Below are 18,910 nucleotides of genomic sequence, written 5' to 3'. Positions count from 1 at the left end.
CTTCATTTGAAAATCATTACAATTGATTAGATGATGAATGAATGAATGAATGAAAAAAGGAATCTGCATATACATTCTTCAGGTGCTCTATTACTCAGAAAATAATCGAAGCTAAAATTACACTTTAAATTGTGATGTTAAGAAAGTGCAACTGGAAAACCACAGGCTGCATGGTGAAAGTGGAATAAGATGCAATGGAGAGAGAGAGAGAGACAAGGCAATACAACAGTCAGAGCTAGACAGACAAATGGACAAACAGACAGACAGATACCAGACAACAGACAGACAGGTACCAGACAATAGACAGATGGACAGACAGATACCAGACAATAGACAGAAATTCCCTAGGTGGCACTGTCATCGCTGCTTTTAGAAACACTGTCCTCTATGTCCGTGTCCTCCATCATAAGAGTCACAAGGGTGTTGAAACGATCCATTACCTGTGGACAAACAAGGAGGTGTTGTTACTGGGGAATTTTTTGACTCTCTCTCTCTCTCTCTCTCTCTCTTTCTCTCTCTCTGTATTCATCACCTGGGAAGAGTGAATTAACATCAGCAGAAGACCTTCATTAACTCCCCTCCCTCTCTCTCTCTCTTTCTCTCCCTCTCTATTCATCACCTGGGAAGAGTGAATTAACATCAGCAGAAGACCTTCATTAACTCCCCCCCTCTCTCTCCCTCTCTCTGTATCCATCGCCTGGGAATAGTGAAATATTGTCAGTAGAGAACCTTTATTAACTCCCTTCTTCCCTTCCCCTCTCTTGTGTGTACTCAAGCTCAAGAGAGTGAGAGTGGAACATAAGGAAACTAAGGTAACTATCCCACACATCAGGTCCACTGTCATTACATAAAGAATATTTTTCATTCATTCATTGCCAGACGCCATGTATCCCAGACAGGGTGGCCAAGGGCTTAGAGTTAATTGTTTTACAGGGAGGGGCACTAATCCTCCACCAACCCCACTTGACACGTAGGGATGCCAACAGCATCTGGTGTTCCCAGGCGGTCACCCATCCAAGTACTAACCAGACCCAACGTTGCTTAATCCTATAACAATTTGATAATCGTCACTGCCAAACTTTTCTCACCTGATCCTAATGTAGTTTTTCCCATATATCGTGCATCTTTAATAAGATAATTTGCATACTGGAATAAATTAGCGGAAATAATGAATACAGATCGTTCAACTTGTTTTTGTGAATTTCTGTGGTATGTGACATGTATATTTTATCCATTTTAGGTGTAAAAATATTTGTAGTGTAACTATGGTAATGTTTATTGTTTTTAATTACCATAAATTATGAATATGTAACTCAAATGCTTATTCCGACTAAAAGCAAACACATCCATGGTAGTATCATGTTAAACGTGATTCAAAGTACTTCTTTTTACAAAGATTATAATTATAATATTCTTTTACAACTGATCACTAGAGGCAGTAAATACCATCCATCCATCCATCCATCCATGATCTATTCCTATGACGCCCCATGAGCAGTGTAGGAACCTGGGGCTAGGCAAGTTGGTCCTGACCAGCCTCACTCATCCCTGAGTGGCATTATGTGAGTAATAAACCCTAACCACCCCTTGGACATAAACCTACACAGGCTCAATCCGACTGGAGCACCTTAATTACCCACTAAACCACCAGGCACCATAATTTAGTTATATGGATACCACCCAGCATTGTAAATGGTTTCCTGGTGTACAGGAATCCATTTGGCCTGTCATTCAGTGTAGAGCCACCCTCAGACGGAGTAAAGCTTGAAAGACTTCTACTTGCATGGTATGAAGGGGCACTGACCATCCACTCACTCAATATAGTGCTACCCTCAAGTGATGCTGTACTACAGAACAAGCCAAGAAACTATTTACTTCAACAGGGTAACTGATATTATTGGCTGGAGGATCACTATGGCAGTCAGCCTTGTAACTGAGAGGCTCCCTTCAGCAGTGAGGGAAAAAATAATAATAAATATGGATAAGAAGGAGGGGGAAGAGGGAAACTGTGATTCCAATGATATCTCAGTTTCGACTAATGGGTCACTATCTCACTCCAGAAGGGAGCTTCTCAATTACTGTTTCAAAAGTGCCTGGTGGCAGTGTCAGTAGAGAGCTGTCATCATGTGAACAGACAACATGCAACAGTGCATCAGTCCTAACCTGACAAAGATCCCTGATCCTTGGCAGCTAAGTTGTAAGGCTAGTGTAGTCAAACTACTGTAGAGGGCTGATTGGACTAATGACCAAGGAGATTCATTCTCACTTCATAACTAAGGCTCATCAAATACCAAGCTACTACAACTTACTAATCAACTGGTGAAAATGGCCCAGTTCTGTCAGATGACAACAAATTGGCATAATAAGGTCAGTGGCCGTACAGGCAAACCTGAAACCACCTCATGACTGTCCCTTATAGGTAGAGTTTCAGTAATATACCTAAACACTGATCCTGACCGTACCTCACTGCTGCATCACAGACCTCAACTTTTGACAATCTTCCCTACCTAAATCAAACTTGGCTATAATACATGTAAGCTTTTCACTTCAGCTTGACCTAAATTTGCCACTAACACCCAGCACTTATGACAACCTTTCTAAACTGAATCCAACTTGGCTATACAGTATATGCTTTTCAGCTCAGCTTGACCTAACTAACCATCTCTCAACCATAAACACCCAGCTGTAACACAATATGGACATAATGCTAATCATGAACAAGGGCTATGGAAAGAATGTAGCTAGAACTTAAATACTGTCTTATTCTGCTACTGAGCTATATAACATACAATACAAATGGATAAAAATCTGTGTCAGGGTGAACAAACTATCACATAAACCTTTGGAAGACTGCAACCCACCTCCTGAGTGTTCCTCATGGGCAGAGCCTCAGCAATATCCCTGAACACAGCCTCACAAGTGCCTCTCTCCTGCACCATCACCAGTATCATTCGGTCCTCATCCTTGGTCCAGATGTGATTTGAAGGTGCAGCTGTAAAGAGAATATCCTTTTAAATCCCCAAAGTAGGAGGATGGACTGCAAGAGAATGGCAGTTTATGTCTGCTGTCCATGGGGTTCCCATTTCAGACATGCCTGAGGTTGCAATAACTACTGCTATTAACCCTTTTTTTTTTTCCATTACAGGTGGCCCACAACATTCACGGATTCCACTTTCGCAGGTCTCGCAGATTCGCGGATTGCCCCTCTGTGGAGACAAGATTCCATTCACAGCCACAAAGTGTAGCAGGCCACATATTGCATTGGCGGACACAAGGGGTGCTGTGGTTGAACCAGTGTCGCATACTGAAAAGTATGCTTGCACCCAGTCGGCTTGCACAGGCTGATTACACTGGTTCACAGACTACACACACATCCAAAGCCACTCCAACACTACAATTACACTTACAAGCACTTCACACCCTACATACAGTCTCTACCAGACAGCCTAAGCAACTTGGTAGAAATACATTGGCTGTATCTTCCCCACTTCTGTTAGGATAGGCTGGTCCTGCAGTGGATACTCAAACGGCTAATGATGATGATGATGATGATGATATATATACATACAGTAATCCCTCCACTATCCGATGTAATAGAGTCAAAGGCATGTCCGGAAAGTGGTCCTGTCCGGAAAGTGGGCCTCTGACTGCCGGACTGGTATATATATATATATATATATTTTTTGTTGTGTGAACCCATTATAACATGGGTCAAATGGAATTTGGTTCCAGGACCCCGATTCTTCCCCCATCCACCCATTTTAACCCCTTTCTTGCCCAATCTGAATCAATATTTTTGGACAGTATTTTACGACTCCATTGCAGTAATGAGCTCAGGCGGTCCTTTTTGCTTGCAGAGATGATGTATTTTCCCCTGCCTTCTTGATAGCCTCCGCCGGTTTAAAAATTGTAGAAACCATCAATGGGGCCAGGCCATGGTGTTGAGCTATGTTGTTCGTCTTCTCATCGCTCTTGTGCCTTCTTATGTCTAATTTCATCTCAAAAGTAATGCTCTTCCTAGCAGACTTGGTGACTTGTTTGCCGGGGCTTGCAGCAAGGCGTTTGGGCGGCATGATGACAAACTAAACGTTGCTCATGTGGCGGCAAGGTACTCTATTGTTTTGGATGGTAGGGCAGGAGTGAATGGAGAGTGTTTTCTCCGTTAGTGGCATTGTGATGGAATCAGCTGACTGAGAGTGCACTCGGTTTAAAATTGCCCACAGAAAAAAATTTGTTAAAGCAAATTTTGACATTCGTTAGGCGGCTGAAGGGTAGTCAAACGCAATCTTTGTTAAAGCAAATTTTCGTTGCATGATCACTTGTAAAGTGGGGGTCGTCTGTATTATCATTACAGTGTACTGAGATGGTATGGTCATGAAAAGAGAATAGATAACAATATTGTGGTGAAAAAGGTATATCTGATTCGAAGGAGGGTGGAGACGAGGTAGGCCAAGAAGAAGGTGGAGGGATATGGCGGATGAGTGTGTGAGGATGAGAGGTTTGGAAGTCAGTAAGACTAAGGAATTGACAAGAGATCGAAATGACTGGATGAATATTGTGAGGAGAAGCACATGATCAGGGATTTGGCACTCCTTTTTAATGTGACAGCGTCCGGACTGACTCTATCGGATACATTTATATGAAGCTGCAGAACTTGGTGAATGTTTTGGGCATATCAGACAGAGCCAGGATTACGGGGGCTTGAATGGTGAGTGAATGGAAGTGTGGCCCATTGGAGTGGACAAATTAGGCCTGTCTGGACATTGCTACTCCTCGCCCTGCCCTAGGGTAGGAAAGGAGGTCCGGATGATGATGATGATGATGATGATGATGATGATGATTATTATTATTATTGTTTTTATTAGTAGTAGCTATTATTACTAATTATTTTTATTACAGTACCTGTACAAGTGATGGATTCATGCACAGATGTAGTTCTCGAATCCTGGGAGCAGCAGGTATCGGGTATCACAGACTGGCTTGAGGCTGCTTCTCCTAGCCTCACTTGCATTGTGCCCCTTGAGGTACATCTTTCCACACTTGTTTCTTTCACTGTCGTTAGCTTTGAGGTCTTCAAGGTAAATCCTTCAACACCTGACGCTGCAGCAGAATGGAAGTTTGTTATTGGTGGCGTGTCTGAGAGGTGTTGGCTACTCAGTGCTGTTCCAAGAGCATGACAGGCATTTTCATCATTTGTATTTGGGGCAGTTACTTGGCTAATATCACGTGGCTTGCTCATTCCACTGGCATTTACAATTTCCTCATGCATTCCACTGGGGTTTACAATTTCCTTGCACATGCTGCTACTGGGGTTTACTTTGCATGGAGAACTTATTTCTGCTTTCAAACCACTAACAGGAGGGCAAAAACAAGTTGCTCTGTGTTCCCTTAGTAACTTTTGTCTATCAGTTACTATCACAGCATCTGTACTTGGTTCTCTCCTTTCGTCAATCACACAATCAAACCCTACTTCAAAGTTCTTCACTGCAGAGGCATGAGAAGAACTTGATAATGAACAACAAGACATTAAACTTTTTTCCTTATGATTTCTTTTCTCTACAAAAGACAAAACAGGAAAGTCCTGAGGTGAAAACTGACTGCTGATGAAGCTGGTACAAGCCGACTCAACCCCTGGCGCTGGCTCCACGACCACATCTTCAACTGATGTTTTTTTCTTCCTTTTTACTCTAGATCCATCCACCTCCACATCTTTTATTAGGGATCTTTTTGTCTGTCCGGCACATCTGTAATCCAGCTCCATTACTACTACAGAAGATTTCTTGTTCTCTCCTGGTAAACTGTGCTGCAGCTCCATGTCGGCTACAGATGACTTCTTGTTCTCTAATGGGAAAATGTGCTCCACCTCCATATCTACAAGTGAAGGACTGTTCCTTAGTAGTGAACTTGATTCATTCACACACGCTGGGTCTAATTCCACTTCCACTTGCACCCGTGATGATTTCTGCCTCTGTGGTGGAGACCTGGTTGACTCATCTGACACTCGCTTCAACTGAATTTTCACAGTGGATGATTTCTGCTTCTGTGGTATAGACCTGGCGGATTCTTCCTCTGACACTCGCTCCAACTGCATTTTCACCGTGGATGATTTCTGCTTCTGTGGTGCAGACCTGGCTGATTCTTCCTCTGACACTTGCTCCAACTGCATTTCTACCCAGGATGATCTCTGCCTTTGTTGTGTAGATCTGGCTGAGTCATCCCTTGGCACTGGCTCCTCCAGTGCTGCCCATGATGACCTCTGCTCCTGTGCTGTAGATCCAATTGAGTCATCTGTTGACACTGGGTCCTCTGACTCTGCCCAGAATGACCTCTGCTTCTGTGCTGTAGATCTGGTTGAGTCATCTCTTGACACTGGCTCCTCTGGCTCTGCCATGAATGACCTCTGCTTCTGTGCTGTAGATTTGGTAGAGTCATCCCTCAATACTGGCTCCTCCACACTTTCTGTATATAAAGCTGGTCGTTCTACCTCTAACATTTCTGTTGACATTTTTGGCTGTGCTTTTCTGCCACTCAAAGCTTTGTCATCACTGTCCACGCTCAAGTCACTGTTTCTCGCTGTACCAGATTCAGTATGACCCTCTGTAGATTTCGTAGCACTATCTTTCCTCTCACCATCATCACTGGCAGACAAACCCTCAATTGGGGCTGTGACTCTACCTTTAACTGCCCCTCCACAACTACCAGCATGTGCATTACCCCCACCAGCTTGACTTCGAGATTCCTTGTTCTTAACGTTATCTCCATGTTCCTTACCCTGCAATGACTTGCTTTTTGATGCACTTTTCCCCTTGACATCTGAGTGATTCTGCTGAAGTGCACTGCCACCTCCTTCCTTCTTAGTGTCCTTCTCCTCTTCCTCCTCCTCTTGCTCCTCCTCCTCCTTTGTTTTCACTTGGTATGTTACTTTAGCTGGACGTAAGGTTTTTCCGCACTGCAGGTACACTCGGCCCTCTGAAAACTGGAGTGGGGAAATGTGTATTAGTTTCTCATCATCACCCCACCTCCTTTTTCCCACCCAGATAGAGAAAGACAGGGTCCTGAAAGGAGGAAGAAAAAACATGATATTAGGAGAACTAATCAACAGTATTCCCAATGATATGGGACACACACACACTCACACACCAATTAATCCCCCAGAATCCTGGCTCCAACATACAGGTACACTTTCCAAATATAGCTTTATAACTACCTATCAGACAGTTAATCTAAAGACTGTAAAATAAAAATAATGGATGTCAAACCCTTGTCATGCACTCCCCTGGAGAAGATTCACCCAACCAGAATAATTTCCTTTTGCGATAAACAATAATCATACTGATACAAACCTGATTCTAATGGCACATGATCAGCAGTGGTCTGCACTAGAGGCACTGATGGTGACTTGTGTGATCCCATGTTATGAACACATACAAAATAATTATCCATATGCCAGACACTCCCTGTCACACAACTGACCTTCCTGCAAGACTGACACCAATGCAAAACTGAAACAAACGCACTTCTGACACAAAACAAAAATGCAATACTGACAAACACAAATGCAATACTGACACACACACAAATGCAAGACTGACAAACACAAATGCAGGACTGACACAAACACTAATTCAATACACAAACACAAATGTAAGACTGACATAACAAAATACAAAACTGACACAAAACAAATGCAAGACCGACACAAATACAAGACTGACACAAATACAAATGCAAGACATACCCTAATGGCGCAGGATTGGCAATGTTCGGTGTAAGGTGTATGGGGTGGTAGGGGCTGAAGTCTGGCATGACACAAACATGCACACTGACTCGGGGATGTGTGCAGCACATCATCACAAAGCTCTACTCTCTCCATGCCATCAGGCGTATCACACCGCTCCAAGCTGATGTCCTCAAAGTCATCAGGCAGACTGCGAAGATAAAATTACTATTAAAATCATCATAATCATCCTCTACCACTGGCATCATCATCATCATCATCATCATCGGAACCAACTTAGGCGGGTGGAGCCGTGAGGACAGAACCCCGAGGAACACTTGCACATGCCTCACTACCATCATAAAAAACTCTTGACGGCACCTAGCAGCTTACAATCTACACCATACTGTACATGTGCAAAACCTTCAACAATCCTTTTCTCTCTACTTCGTCATATGATTTTTCCAGAACCATGAATGCCATAAACACCTTACAGTCCTTCTCACAAACCTTCTCCACTATCTGTCTTACCATAAATATTTGATCCACACATCCTTTGCTACTCCAAAAGCCACCCTGTTCATAACCCACTAGGACTTCTGTTCTCTCTCTCTTACCTTCATAATAATTCTTACATATACACACTGTACCTTCCCTACAACATTACGATAAACTTATGCCAAGATAATTCTTGCACTCACTTCGTTCACCTTTATGTTTGTACAGGGGTATAATTGCAACCTTTTTCCACTCTGTGGATACCGTTTCACTCGTCCAAGCCTTCTTACATATCTCCAACAAGCACTTTATTCCACTCCCTCCACTACACTTTAACATCACTGCATACACCTCATCAACCCCAGCTGCTTCCCATTATAACAATAATAATAATAATAATTCTGCCCTTTCCTCTCCTCCATCCTTCTTTCCATCCATCCTCTTCTGTCTTTCTTTCCTTCATTCTTTCCTCTTTCTTCTGTCTGCGGGTGACTTTACACTCCCTCTTGTGTCTTTCTTTCCTTCATTCTTTCCTCTTCCTTCTGCCTGTGGGTGACTTTACACTGAGTGACAAGCCAAATGGTTTCCTGCACACCAGGAAACCATTTACTATGCTGGGTGGTAACCAAATAACCAAATTTTGGCTCCTGGTGGTTTAGTGGGTAATAAAGGTGCTCCAATCGGATTGAGCTTGTGAAGGTTTATATCCAAGGGATGGTTGGGATTTATTGCTCACGTAATGCCACTCAGGGATGAGTGAGGCTGGTCACTCTCATCTTAAATGCCAGGACCAACTTTCCTAGCCCTGGGCTCCTACGCTCCTCATGGGGAAAAGTAGGATTAGATGAAGGATGGATGGATGGATTATTTTTGTGGCAGATCGGGGCACTCACCACCCACTCACTCGATGTAGTGCTGCTTTGGGTGGCTGCCCTTTTCTCTCATCCTTCCTTCCTCTTCTATCTTTCTTTCCTTCATTCTTTCCTCTTCCTTCTGCCTACAGGTGACTTTACACTCCCTCTTCTATCTTTCTTTCCTTCATTCTTTCCTCTTCCTTCTGTCTACGAGTGACTCTACACTAAGTGGCATGCCAAATGGTTTCCTGAACACCAGGAAACCATTTACTATGCTGGATGGTAACCACATAACCAAATTATGGCACCTGGTGGTTTTGTGGGAAGTTGAGGTGCTCCAATCGGACTGAGCCAGTGTAGGTTTATATCCAAGGGGTGATTGGGGTTTACTTCTTTTTTTTTTTAAATAACAGAACAGAAGAAGGAAAAACAAATGAATAAAAAATAATAATAATCCATACACCAGATTATTGGTGTCCTCTGTTCATAATATATCTGTAACAGTTAGACTTGAACAGCTGTAGGTTGAAATTTGAAGGGGAACAACTCTGAGGAAGCGAGTTCCAGAAAGATGCAGTTCGAGGAATAAAAGAATTCTGATAGGCAGAAGTTCTGCAATATGGCTGAGTGACATTCCAGTCATGAGCACTACCAGATGCCCGAGTAGCATGAGGGAAGGCATGGAGAGGTGGCACCATGGACGCAACTTCGTCTGAGCATTTGCCAAAAAAATATCTGTAAAATAATGCAAGGGAGGCAACATTCCTTACTTGCAGGGAAGGTAGTTTATTTGTAATGGCAGGGTTGTTAATAATTCTAACAGCTTTGTTCTGAATTTTATCTAGTTGTTTTAATTCACCCTCTCCACATCCATTCCACAAGGATGAGCAATATTCAAGCTGAGAGCGCACATGACTCTTATAAATTACAGCCAACTGCTCATCAGCGAAGAAGTTACAGAGTCTGTATAATAATCCAAGTTTCTTTGAGGCAGTTTTAGCAAGTGATCTAACATAAGAGGTCCAGCTGAGGATGTATGTATTGGCAATTTATTATGGGTGATTTGTTACCAGTGTGTATTTTAACTGACTGTATTTCTGTTGTGATGTCACATGGGGGGAGGAGTGATTGTGTGTGTGCACTAGTATCTGAAAAGTTGATGGATTGGCGTGCCAGGGTAATGAGTCCACCGCCACCGCCGTCGGCCCGGTCTTGTGTGATGGTGGTGAAATTATGAAATGCAGGTGTTTTTTTGTGTTCTGCATAGTTTTGTTTCTTGTAAGATGGCAATGTGTATGCTTTGCTGTTTGATGAATTGAGTGAGTTCTTGTTTTTTGGTGTTTAAGTCATCTATGTTTATTTGAAGAATGTTTTTGTTGTGTGCAAGATGTGTGTTGGGTGCTGCAGTATGGGGGGAGAGGTGGGGGGGTGGAGAGGAAGGGGTAGGAGAAGGATGTGATAGTGATAAGGGTTGGGGTGAATTAGACTGGGATGGAATGGGAAGGGTTGGGGGACTGGATGGTGTGGAAAGGATCAGTGGATTAAGCTGAGGCGGGAGCAAGTAGGAGAGGGGCTGGTGGCAGGGGTTAGTGGGTGGGGGGAAGGAGCACAAAGAGCAGGGTATATGGTTACCACCCAGCACAGTATATGGTTTCCTTGTGTACAGGAAACCATTTGGCTTGTCACTCAGTGTAATGTCACCTGTAGACAGAAGGAAGAGGAGAGAAAGAAGAAAAGAAAGACAGAAGCAGAAAGAACGAAAAAAGGAAGGAAGAGAGGAACGGGCAGTCAACCGAGAGCAACACCACATCGAGTGAGTGAATGGTACCACCACTTCACCATCTCCTCCTCCTACTACTACTACCATCATTACTACAACTATAACTAACCTTGGTGGTGGTGGCTGTGAAGGGAAGCATAGGGTGAAGCATTCCACTAAGTGAGGGTAGCGAAGCAAGGGTGTTATAACTGCCTTCAGTTCACTTGGCTGTAGGTTCGGTTGATTCTGAAGCATTTGCAGTTGCCTCATTATCTTCAGGATGTACTGTGGCTGACCACCAAACTGACGCTGGCCAAATGAAAGCACCATCATCATCATTATTTTTATAAACCTACCCCCCAAGATTACCATCATAATCAATCAATCACCATCATCATCATCATAATCATAACCCAAACTCCCACCATTAGCACCACAATCAATCATCATTATCAATTTATCATCATCATCATCATCTCAATCAACCATCATCATCATCATCACTTACTCACACCATTACTACCAAATCAATCAATCATCATCATCAACATCATCCCTAACTCCACCATTACCACCAAATCAATCAATCATCATCATCATCCCTAACTCCACCATTACTACCAAATCAATCAATCATCATCATCATCATCAACATCCCTAACTCAACCATTACTACCAAAATCATTCATCATCATCATCAAACGTATAGAAGGAAAGTCTCTCTGGTCAGGGAATTCAAACCACTACATCATCATGAACAGGCAAGCACAAAAATAATAGTTTATACAAAAGAACCTACATTAAGTTTGTCGAGGAAATCTCTCATGCGGTGTATGGCACAAAACTGGGCATACTTCCCGATGGCGATGGCTTGTTGCGGCATGAGGAATGCCACAAACTCTTCCAGCAGTTGTGGGTGATCCTTTAGAACCTGAAACATTACAAAACAGCTAGTAACACTTTCAGCCTCTTATGGACCACTTTCAATCCTTTACAACTCAATTGAAAGGTTATTTAAGACACATCAATTCTTTCAGACTCCTAGAACTCACTTTTAGCTGAATAAAACTGTCTGGTGTTTGTGGGAATACAACACAATGTACTACAGTTGTCCTGACCATGAAAGGATAAACAGTGCGGTACCAGTATCAGCTGTCTGTGGTTCCTATAGCTCACTTTCAGCTAAAAAAAAAAAGGGGAGGGGGAGGACTAGGGGATTGGCATTAGCTGAACAAGCATACTAGAATTGTTGCAAGTATGAGGGGGTTAATGTATTACTCACAGGCTCTTGTGATTTTCAAATGAATAAAAATGTCTGACATCAGATGGAATACAGTAGTAGTAGCTGCAACTCTAGGCTCATTTGAACATGAATCCAGTGGACTGCTGGCTGAAGTTGCCCTTCTGCAGTCAACCATTCTCCTTTCAGAGGACAGGGCAAGGTAAGAGATGTTTGTATAATAGGGTAGTGAAGCCGCCTAACAATATCAATGCCACCAAGTGAAGGTGTCCCATCTCCAGCACCAGAATACAGTAAGCACAAAATATCCTCCACATAAATAATGTCGGGAACTGAAGGCACTGGTGGTGCGATGCATAGCGGCAGACTGAGGTGGTCTGAACATGTGGAGAGAATTCCAAAATGTAATTGTCAAGCCCATTTTGCCCCCTTCAGAGCATAGGAGCCTGAGGCCTGGCTACTACTGTCCCGAATATTTAGGGAAAGAAGACCAACCTATGCCTCTGGTAGTGTTTAAATGCGACTCAAACCATAGTGCCTAAGCCACAGTGCGTTCTGACCCAAAAGCTATACCATCATACAACCACAAGAGAATGGAGGATGAGAACTAGATGAAATGAGCTAAGATGTGAATACAGAAAGCAGGACACCAAGAGGCAAACCTAAGAAGACCTGGGATGAGGCCCTACAAAACAGCCTCAAAGTTAACATACTAAATAGCGATGCTGCCAGAGACTGTGTAGCAATGGAGAGATCAGAGGATGAAATTAGGTGAAAATACCTACAAGTGAATGTGAAGGGTTAGGGCACCAAGAGGCAGACCTACAAAGAACTGGAATGAGGTTCTACAAAATGACCTCAAGATTAAGGAACTGACATATGATTATAGAGCTCAACTGGAATCTTCCCTTGGTTCTTGATAAATGCATTCAGTGCCAAAAGGAACCTTGTTTTTGTTCTTATTGTTGCAGCCCCAGGCTCATCTAGACATGCACCTGGTGCACTGCGGTAGCAAGTTATCCTGTTCCACCAGTCGACCATCATACTTTCAAGGAATAGGGAGGGAGCTGAAGGATGTTTGTAAAACCAGGTAATGGAGCACCCTGGTTATATATATGCTACCACATGAAGGTGTCCCTTTCCAGCACTATTTCCTGGGAAATTTGGTCCATATCAAGAACAACTCTACAAAGGTGAGTAAAACCATCTGGCAGTAACAAGAAAAAAGGAATTACAGTGTTTGCTTATCTCCAACAGCTGCCTGTAGACCTCAAATGGATTTCTGTCGTGGTTCTTAGTAAACTCAGTCAGTATCAAAAGGAACATCTTAACCCCTGCCAGGCCAATTCTTTGTAAGGTAGTTTACCTTCCTGAGTTATTGTCTTATAACCAAAGTAAATTGCATTCATATGAGGCTTGCAGATTGGCATGGGCACTTTCCTTATGCCTCATATGAGGTCTGCAGCTCAGCAAGTGATAAAGCAATGTTGCTTCTTTGGACATGGGTGATCTGTACACAGCCTTCCAGAACGACACCATTATCATCATCATTGTCCTGGCCTTTTTCCTACCCAAGGATGAAGTGAGGCAGGTCCAGAGAGCAAGAAAAAAACTGAATGATGGGGAACTACCAACAGCAAGCCCAGTTAAATGAGCCACTCTTAAAACACGGGAAAACCATACGAAGGGCGAAGAAGAAGAATTACCAATAGTGTTTCCAATTAAATCACCTACACTCTTAAAACACATCCAAACAAAGGATGTGGGGGGAAAAGGAGAATTATTAATAGCATACCCAATTAAACGAGCCCCAATCTGGAGCAAAAGGAGAATTACCAACATAATGTCTAAATATATGACCCACAATCTTTAACACACTGAAGTAAAATGAAACATGCAGAAGAATTATCAACAAATGAGCCACATTCTTGAAACACAATGAAACAAAATGAAAAAGACAGAAGGAGAATTACCAACAGCATGCTGTCAAATAAGCCACAATTTTAAAACACAACAAAATAAAACAAAAGTGTGTGTGTGTGTGTGTGTGTGTGTGTGTGTGTGTGTGTGTGTGTGTGTGTGTGTGTGTGTGTGTGTGTGTGTGTGTGTGTGTGTGTGTGTGTGTGTGTGTGTGTGTGTGTGTGTGTGTGTGTGTGTGTGTGTGTGTGTGTGTGTGTGTGTGTGTGTGTGTGTGTGTGTGTGTGTGTGTGTGTGTGTGTGTGTGTGTGTGTGTGTGTGTGTGTGTGTGTGTGTGTGTGTGTGTGTGTGTGCTTACCTCTGACAGTTGGTCATACAGCTCAACTGGATTCCTGTCCAGGTGCTCAGTAAACTCATTCAGTATGTCGATGAACTTCCTAAATAATGCTGGTTCTCTGGCCGTGAGGGCTTCCCTGACCCGCATCAGGTAACTCTGAGCCATGACTGAAATAAGGAAAGGATATCTAAACTAATCTCTCTCTCTTTCTCTGAAATCGAGTTAAGTCTGACTCGATTAGATCAGCTTAGGTTACATACAGAGCTATGAAACTGTGTCATATGATTAAGTTACATTTGGTCTGACTGTGTTAACCGGCATGAGCTTACATTTATCCTGTGCGGCTGTATCTGTGTCAGTGGCTAATGCTGTGATGCGAGCCTGCAGTCTTTTCTGCTGCTTACTTAGTCTGCGTCCTCCCTGACCCAAGTCTCCCAGCCGACCCTCACCCCCTCCACCACGCCGCAGTGAAATGGTTGATGATGCCTTCAGGAGTGCTGCAAGGTGCTCCTCACGTTGCTAAAATAAATGAATAAACAAATAAATAGGCAAATAAATCATCCAGACCTCTCTTCCCACCTTAGGGTGGGGTGAGGAAGGCTGCTGTGACAGAGTTTTTTTGAAGACAGTGAGGCATGTGTAAGGGGAAACGGGCATCTAAGTGAATGGTTCACAATCAATGTGGGCATGCAACAAGGCTGTGTGATGTCATGGCTGCTCAATATATATATGGATGTATTAAAAAAAAAAAAAAAAAAGAAAGAGGTGGAGGGGCAGAACCAATGCTAAAACCCAAATTCAAGTACACAATTCATTCAATACATAATGTACAGTAACAGTATCACAGTTAAACCAGAGAGGGACACCTTGATGTGGTGGCTCCTAAAAGGCTAAGTGGCTTCACTGGTTAAATGTACAAACATTTCTCAACTTCCTCCCTATCCCGACAAGGGGCTGCTGAACTGCAGAACAGCAGCTTCAGCCCAGTCCACTAGGTTCACAATCAGATGAGCATGAGGTTGTAATTACTACTACTACAACATCAGGAACATAAGTGTCCAAGGCTAGGCTACGCAGTAGAGATATAATGTATAAGGAAAGAGTGACAAGTCATTCACCTCTATACCTTGAATTCAAACCTTCATGGGCTGCATCTGGTTGGTTGGAGTGCTCTAGCCATACTCACTAATCCACCAGACAAACAAATTCTTTACCTGCTCAGCCTGCAGATCCTCCTCCTCTTCATCATCATCATCTTCCTCGTCATCATCCACATAGTGGAGTGCATCATCCTCATAGCGATGGGGTGTGTTTGTGCCCGCACCAACCCCACCCACCAGGTCATCATCCATTGGCAGCAGTTCACCCTCACCATCACCTGTCGCCTTAACCCCTCGCAGTGCACTCTTAGACCTGCCAAGATAGAGCAATACTGTACTTTCTATCTATCTATCAAACAAGCAATCAATTTCACTCTATCACCAAGTAAACATCACACAGCACAGTCTTAAACCATGCAGGATATCTTTCACTCTTATGGTCAGGCCAACTTAAGTATTCTAATCCAGCTTCCAATAGATGATATTTTTCAGATGACCATTTACTCACCCGATGTATAGCTGCTCTTAGGTGCCTGCCCTTTCCTCTCTTCCTTCCCTCCTATCTCTTCTGTCTTCCTTCCCTTCATTCTCTCCTCTTCCTTCTTTCTATTTACAGGTGACTCTACACTGAGTGACCAACCCAATTGTTTTCCTGTACACCAGGAAACCATGAGGCATTTAAAACCGGAAAGTCATGTGCACCACCTCAGGAGAAATGGAGTTAAGCATACCTGGGTCCCAACAGGACCGTTCTCTGTCTGGGGTAAGTGTACCGGATGGCTTCTGGCACTGGCAATATGGTCGAAAGTTGTACAGAAGTCAGGTATATAACCAACCTGTTTTACCTGGAGGGAGTGAAATCATGTGTGGTAAGAGTCAGAAGGCCACAAGTTTTGGCTGACAGGGAATGCCAGCCAATGGCGATACATGACGCATAGCATGTTGTACGTGCGAGCCAATGAATGTGCGTTTAGGCTGAAAGTTGACTCAGCCGAGCCAATCACAGCCCTCCTATCACACATCCCTTGGTTTTCATTCGGTTCTCATGCTCACATAAAGGATTCTGCACCTCCACATGTGCTTGTGCTGTGATTTTTGTATATTTGGTGATTGATCTGACAGGTCATCACTCCTGCAAAGGCCTAATACTTCACAGACATCTTACGTGAGCAAGACAAGCTGAGGGGACAACCAGACAGTGTTGCAGATGACGATGATGATGGGGTGTACAAGGATGAACACCTACTAGGCTATGAACAAGTTACCCTGCCCCCCCACCCAACCCCATCTTTAGTGGCAGTATAGAATTTTTAAAGTGAGTATTACCTCTCTAAAGAATGGTAAGAATGGTATGGATGGTGTAGGAATAATCATAAAAAATAAGTATTATTCTTTTAATAATAAAAGAAAAAAAATGTAATTATAACATGAAATAAATCATCATCATCACCATTATTATTACTATTATATTATTCTCTCCTTCCTTCTTTCCTCTTCTGTCTTTCTTCCCATCTTTTCTTCCTTCTGTCTATGGGTGACTCTACACTGAGTGACAAGTCAGATGGTTTTCTGTACATCAGGAAACCATTTACTACAGTGGGTGGTAACCATATAACCAAATTATGGCATCTGGCGGTCAGTGGGTAATTAAGGCGCTCTAACTGAATTGAGCCAGTGCAGGTTTATATCCAAGGGGTGGGTGGGGTTTATTGCTCACGTAATGCCATTCAGGGATGAGTGAGGCTGGTCACTCTCATCTTAAATGTCAGGACCAACTTGCCTAACCCTGGGCTCCTATGTTCCTCATGGGGTAACACTAGATTAGATGATGAATGAGTGAATGAATAAATTTAGCACATTATTGTTAACTTGATGAAGACTGCCATCTCTTTTCAGCTCGGTCAACGTCCACACGTAGTCAGATTGAGAGCAGATTTCACTAGTAACCAAGGACTCATTTTTGCCTTATAAGTATGGCTCATTGAATTTCTGGAAATCATGGCTTGGTCATCAAGTTGTGGGAATGGATAAGTTTCACTAAGGGAAAATGAACAGACTATAATGAAGAGGACTTAGACATGCTGGGAGGAGGGAGGAGAATGACTAGTTGAGGAGGGTCACAGGTGTGAATGTGGAAGGAAGTGTGCCCAAAGGCAGACAGGGGAAGGTGTGGGGTGCAGTCCTGTGTGGAGACCTCTGGGCTTGGGGACAAAGCATGGAAACAACTCAAAACTGCAACACAGAGAGAGATGCCATCATGTGAAAAGACCTACACAACATGGTCAATGGTCTCTCATTCCAAACAGGAAAACAATGAACTGAAGGGGTTAATAAATGAGACACCTTTAAGTAGTTGATACAAGATCTTACCGAATGCCAGTATTGGAAGGCTTCCCTATGGTGGTATTGGTAGTGGCAGTGGTGATGGCAGAGGTGGCAGTGGTGTTGAAAGTCTTGCTGGGTTTGGGGGCTAACTTCCTCTGGCCTGGTGATGACTGACGAGTTACCTTTGGAATAATTTAGTTCATTCATGTCTTTGTTAAGGTTTTAGTTATCGGTAATCCTCACACTGCTATGGCTACGAAGTGTGGCTACAAGCTTGGTAGGCTAACCTGCAAAACCATCATCAATCTCTGGCAGGAAACATTCCACCACAAGTACATGGTCGAAAGTCTAAGCTGAGACATACAATGTTACATATATTATCAGCTACACATCCTTGATATTTTTTCTCCCAACAATTTCCAGTAACTGTTAGAAGGTAATCAGCTGCTTTTGACAACTGGTTTCAATTCTGGTCCATAGAAAAATCAGTTCTACCATGACCAACCTCAATATTGTAGTTCCTTAACCCGTGGATTGCGCAATTACCTTTTTTTATCCCACCCCATGGTGCACAAAAAATAAAAAACAAAAATACCGGTAGTTTTTGTTTACTAAAAACTTGAAGATAAACATCCAGGGTATCATCTGGTGAAAAAAAAAAAAAATCTCTCTCTCTCTCTCTCTGTCTTTGTGTAGAGCCATGCGTAAGTTTGCATTGGGGTGTAGTGAAAAAATGAAAAAAGTTTATTTATATATATATATTTATATATATATATATATATATATATATATATATATATATATATATATATATATATATATATATATATATATATATATATATATATATATATATATATATATCATCATCATTATCCAGACCTCCTTTCCCACCCAAGGGCAGGGTGAGGAGTAGCAATGTCCAGACAGCCCAAAATTGCCCAATCTAATGGGCCACACTTCCATTCACTCAACATTCAAGCCTCCGGAATCCTGGCTCTATCGGATACGCCAAAAACATTCACCAGGTTCTGTAGCTTCACATATCGTATCCGACAGAGTCAATCCAGACACTGCCACGTTAAAAAGGGGTGCCAAAAATCCCTGATCGTGCATATCTCCTCACAAAATTCATCCAGTCAGCTCGATCTCCTGTCAGTTCC

General features: G+C 42.8%; 1 protein-coding gene across 1 annotated transcript in view; it reads right to left on the bottom strand.

Annotated features, from left to right (window-relative positions):
* Positions 1-344: 344 nt before the first annotated feature.
* The window catches only part of mute (gon-4 like protein muscle wasted), a 39,719-nt gene continuing 21,153 nt past the window's right edge, over positions 345-18,910 (bottom strand). Inside the window, exons 19-28 of the mRNA XM_080280390.1 lie at positions 17,793-17,929; positions 15,537-15,735; positions 14,652-14,841; positions 14,344-14,489; positions 11,628-11,759; positions 10,959-11,137; positions 7,739-7,928; positions 4,903-6,976; positions 2,862-2,992; positions 345-440 (exon numbers count right to left, since the gene is read on the bottom strand). Coding sequence (XP_080136516.1) covers positions 345-440; positions 2,862-2,992; positions 4,903-6,976; positions 7,739-7,928; positions 10,959-11,137; positions 11,628-11,759; positions 14,344-14,489; positions 14,652-14,841; positions 15,537-15,735; positions 17,793-17,929 — 3,474 coding nt within the window. The remainder of the gene's footprint in view (positions 441-2,861; positions 2,993-4,902; positions 6,977-7,738; positions 7,929-10,958; positions 11,138-11,627; positions 11,760-14,343; positions 14,490-14,651; positions 14,842-15,536; positions 15,736-17,792; positions 17,930-18,910) is intronic.

Source organism: Coenobita brevimanus, chromosome 84, assembly GCF_032717465.1.
Source record: "Coenobita brevimanus isolate Jiangsu-jjx chromosome 84, ASM3271746v2, whole genome shotgun sequence".
Classification (NCBI taxonomy): Eukaryota; Metazoa; Arthropoda; class Malacostraca; order Decapoda; family Coenobitidae; genus Coenobita; species Coenobita brevimanus.
Note: the sequence above shows the minus strand (reverse complement) of the source record. Positions and strands in the feature narration are given on the sequence as shown.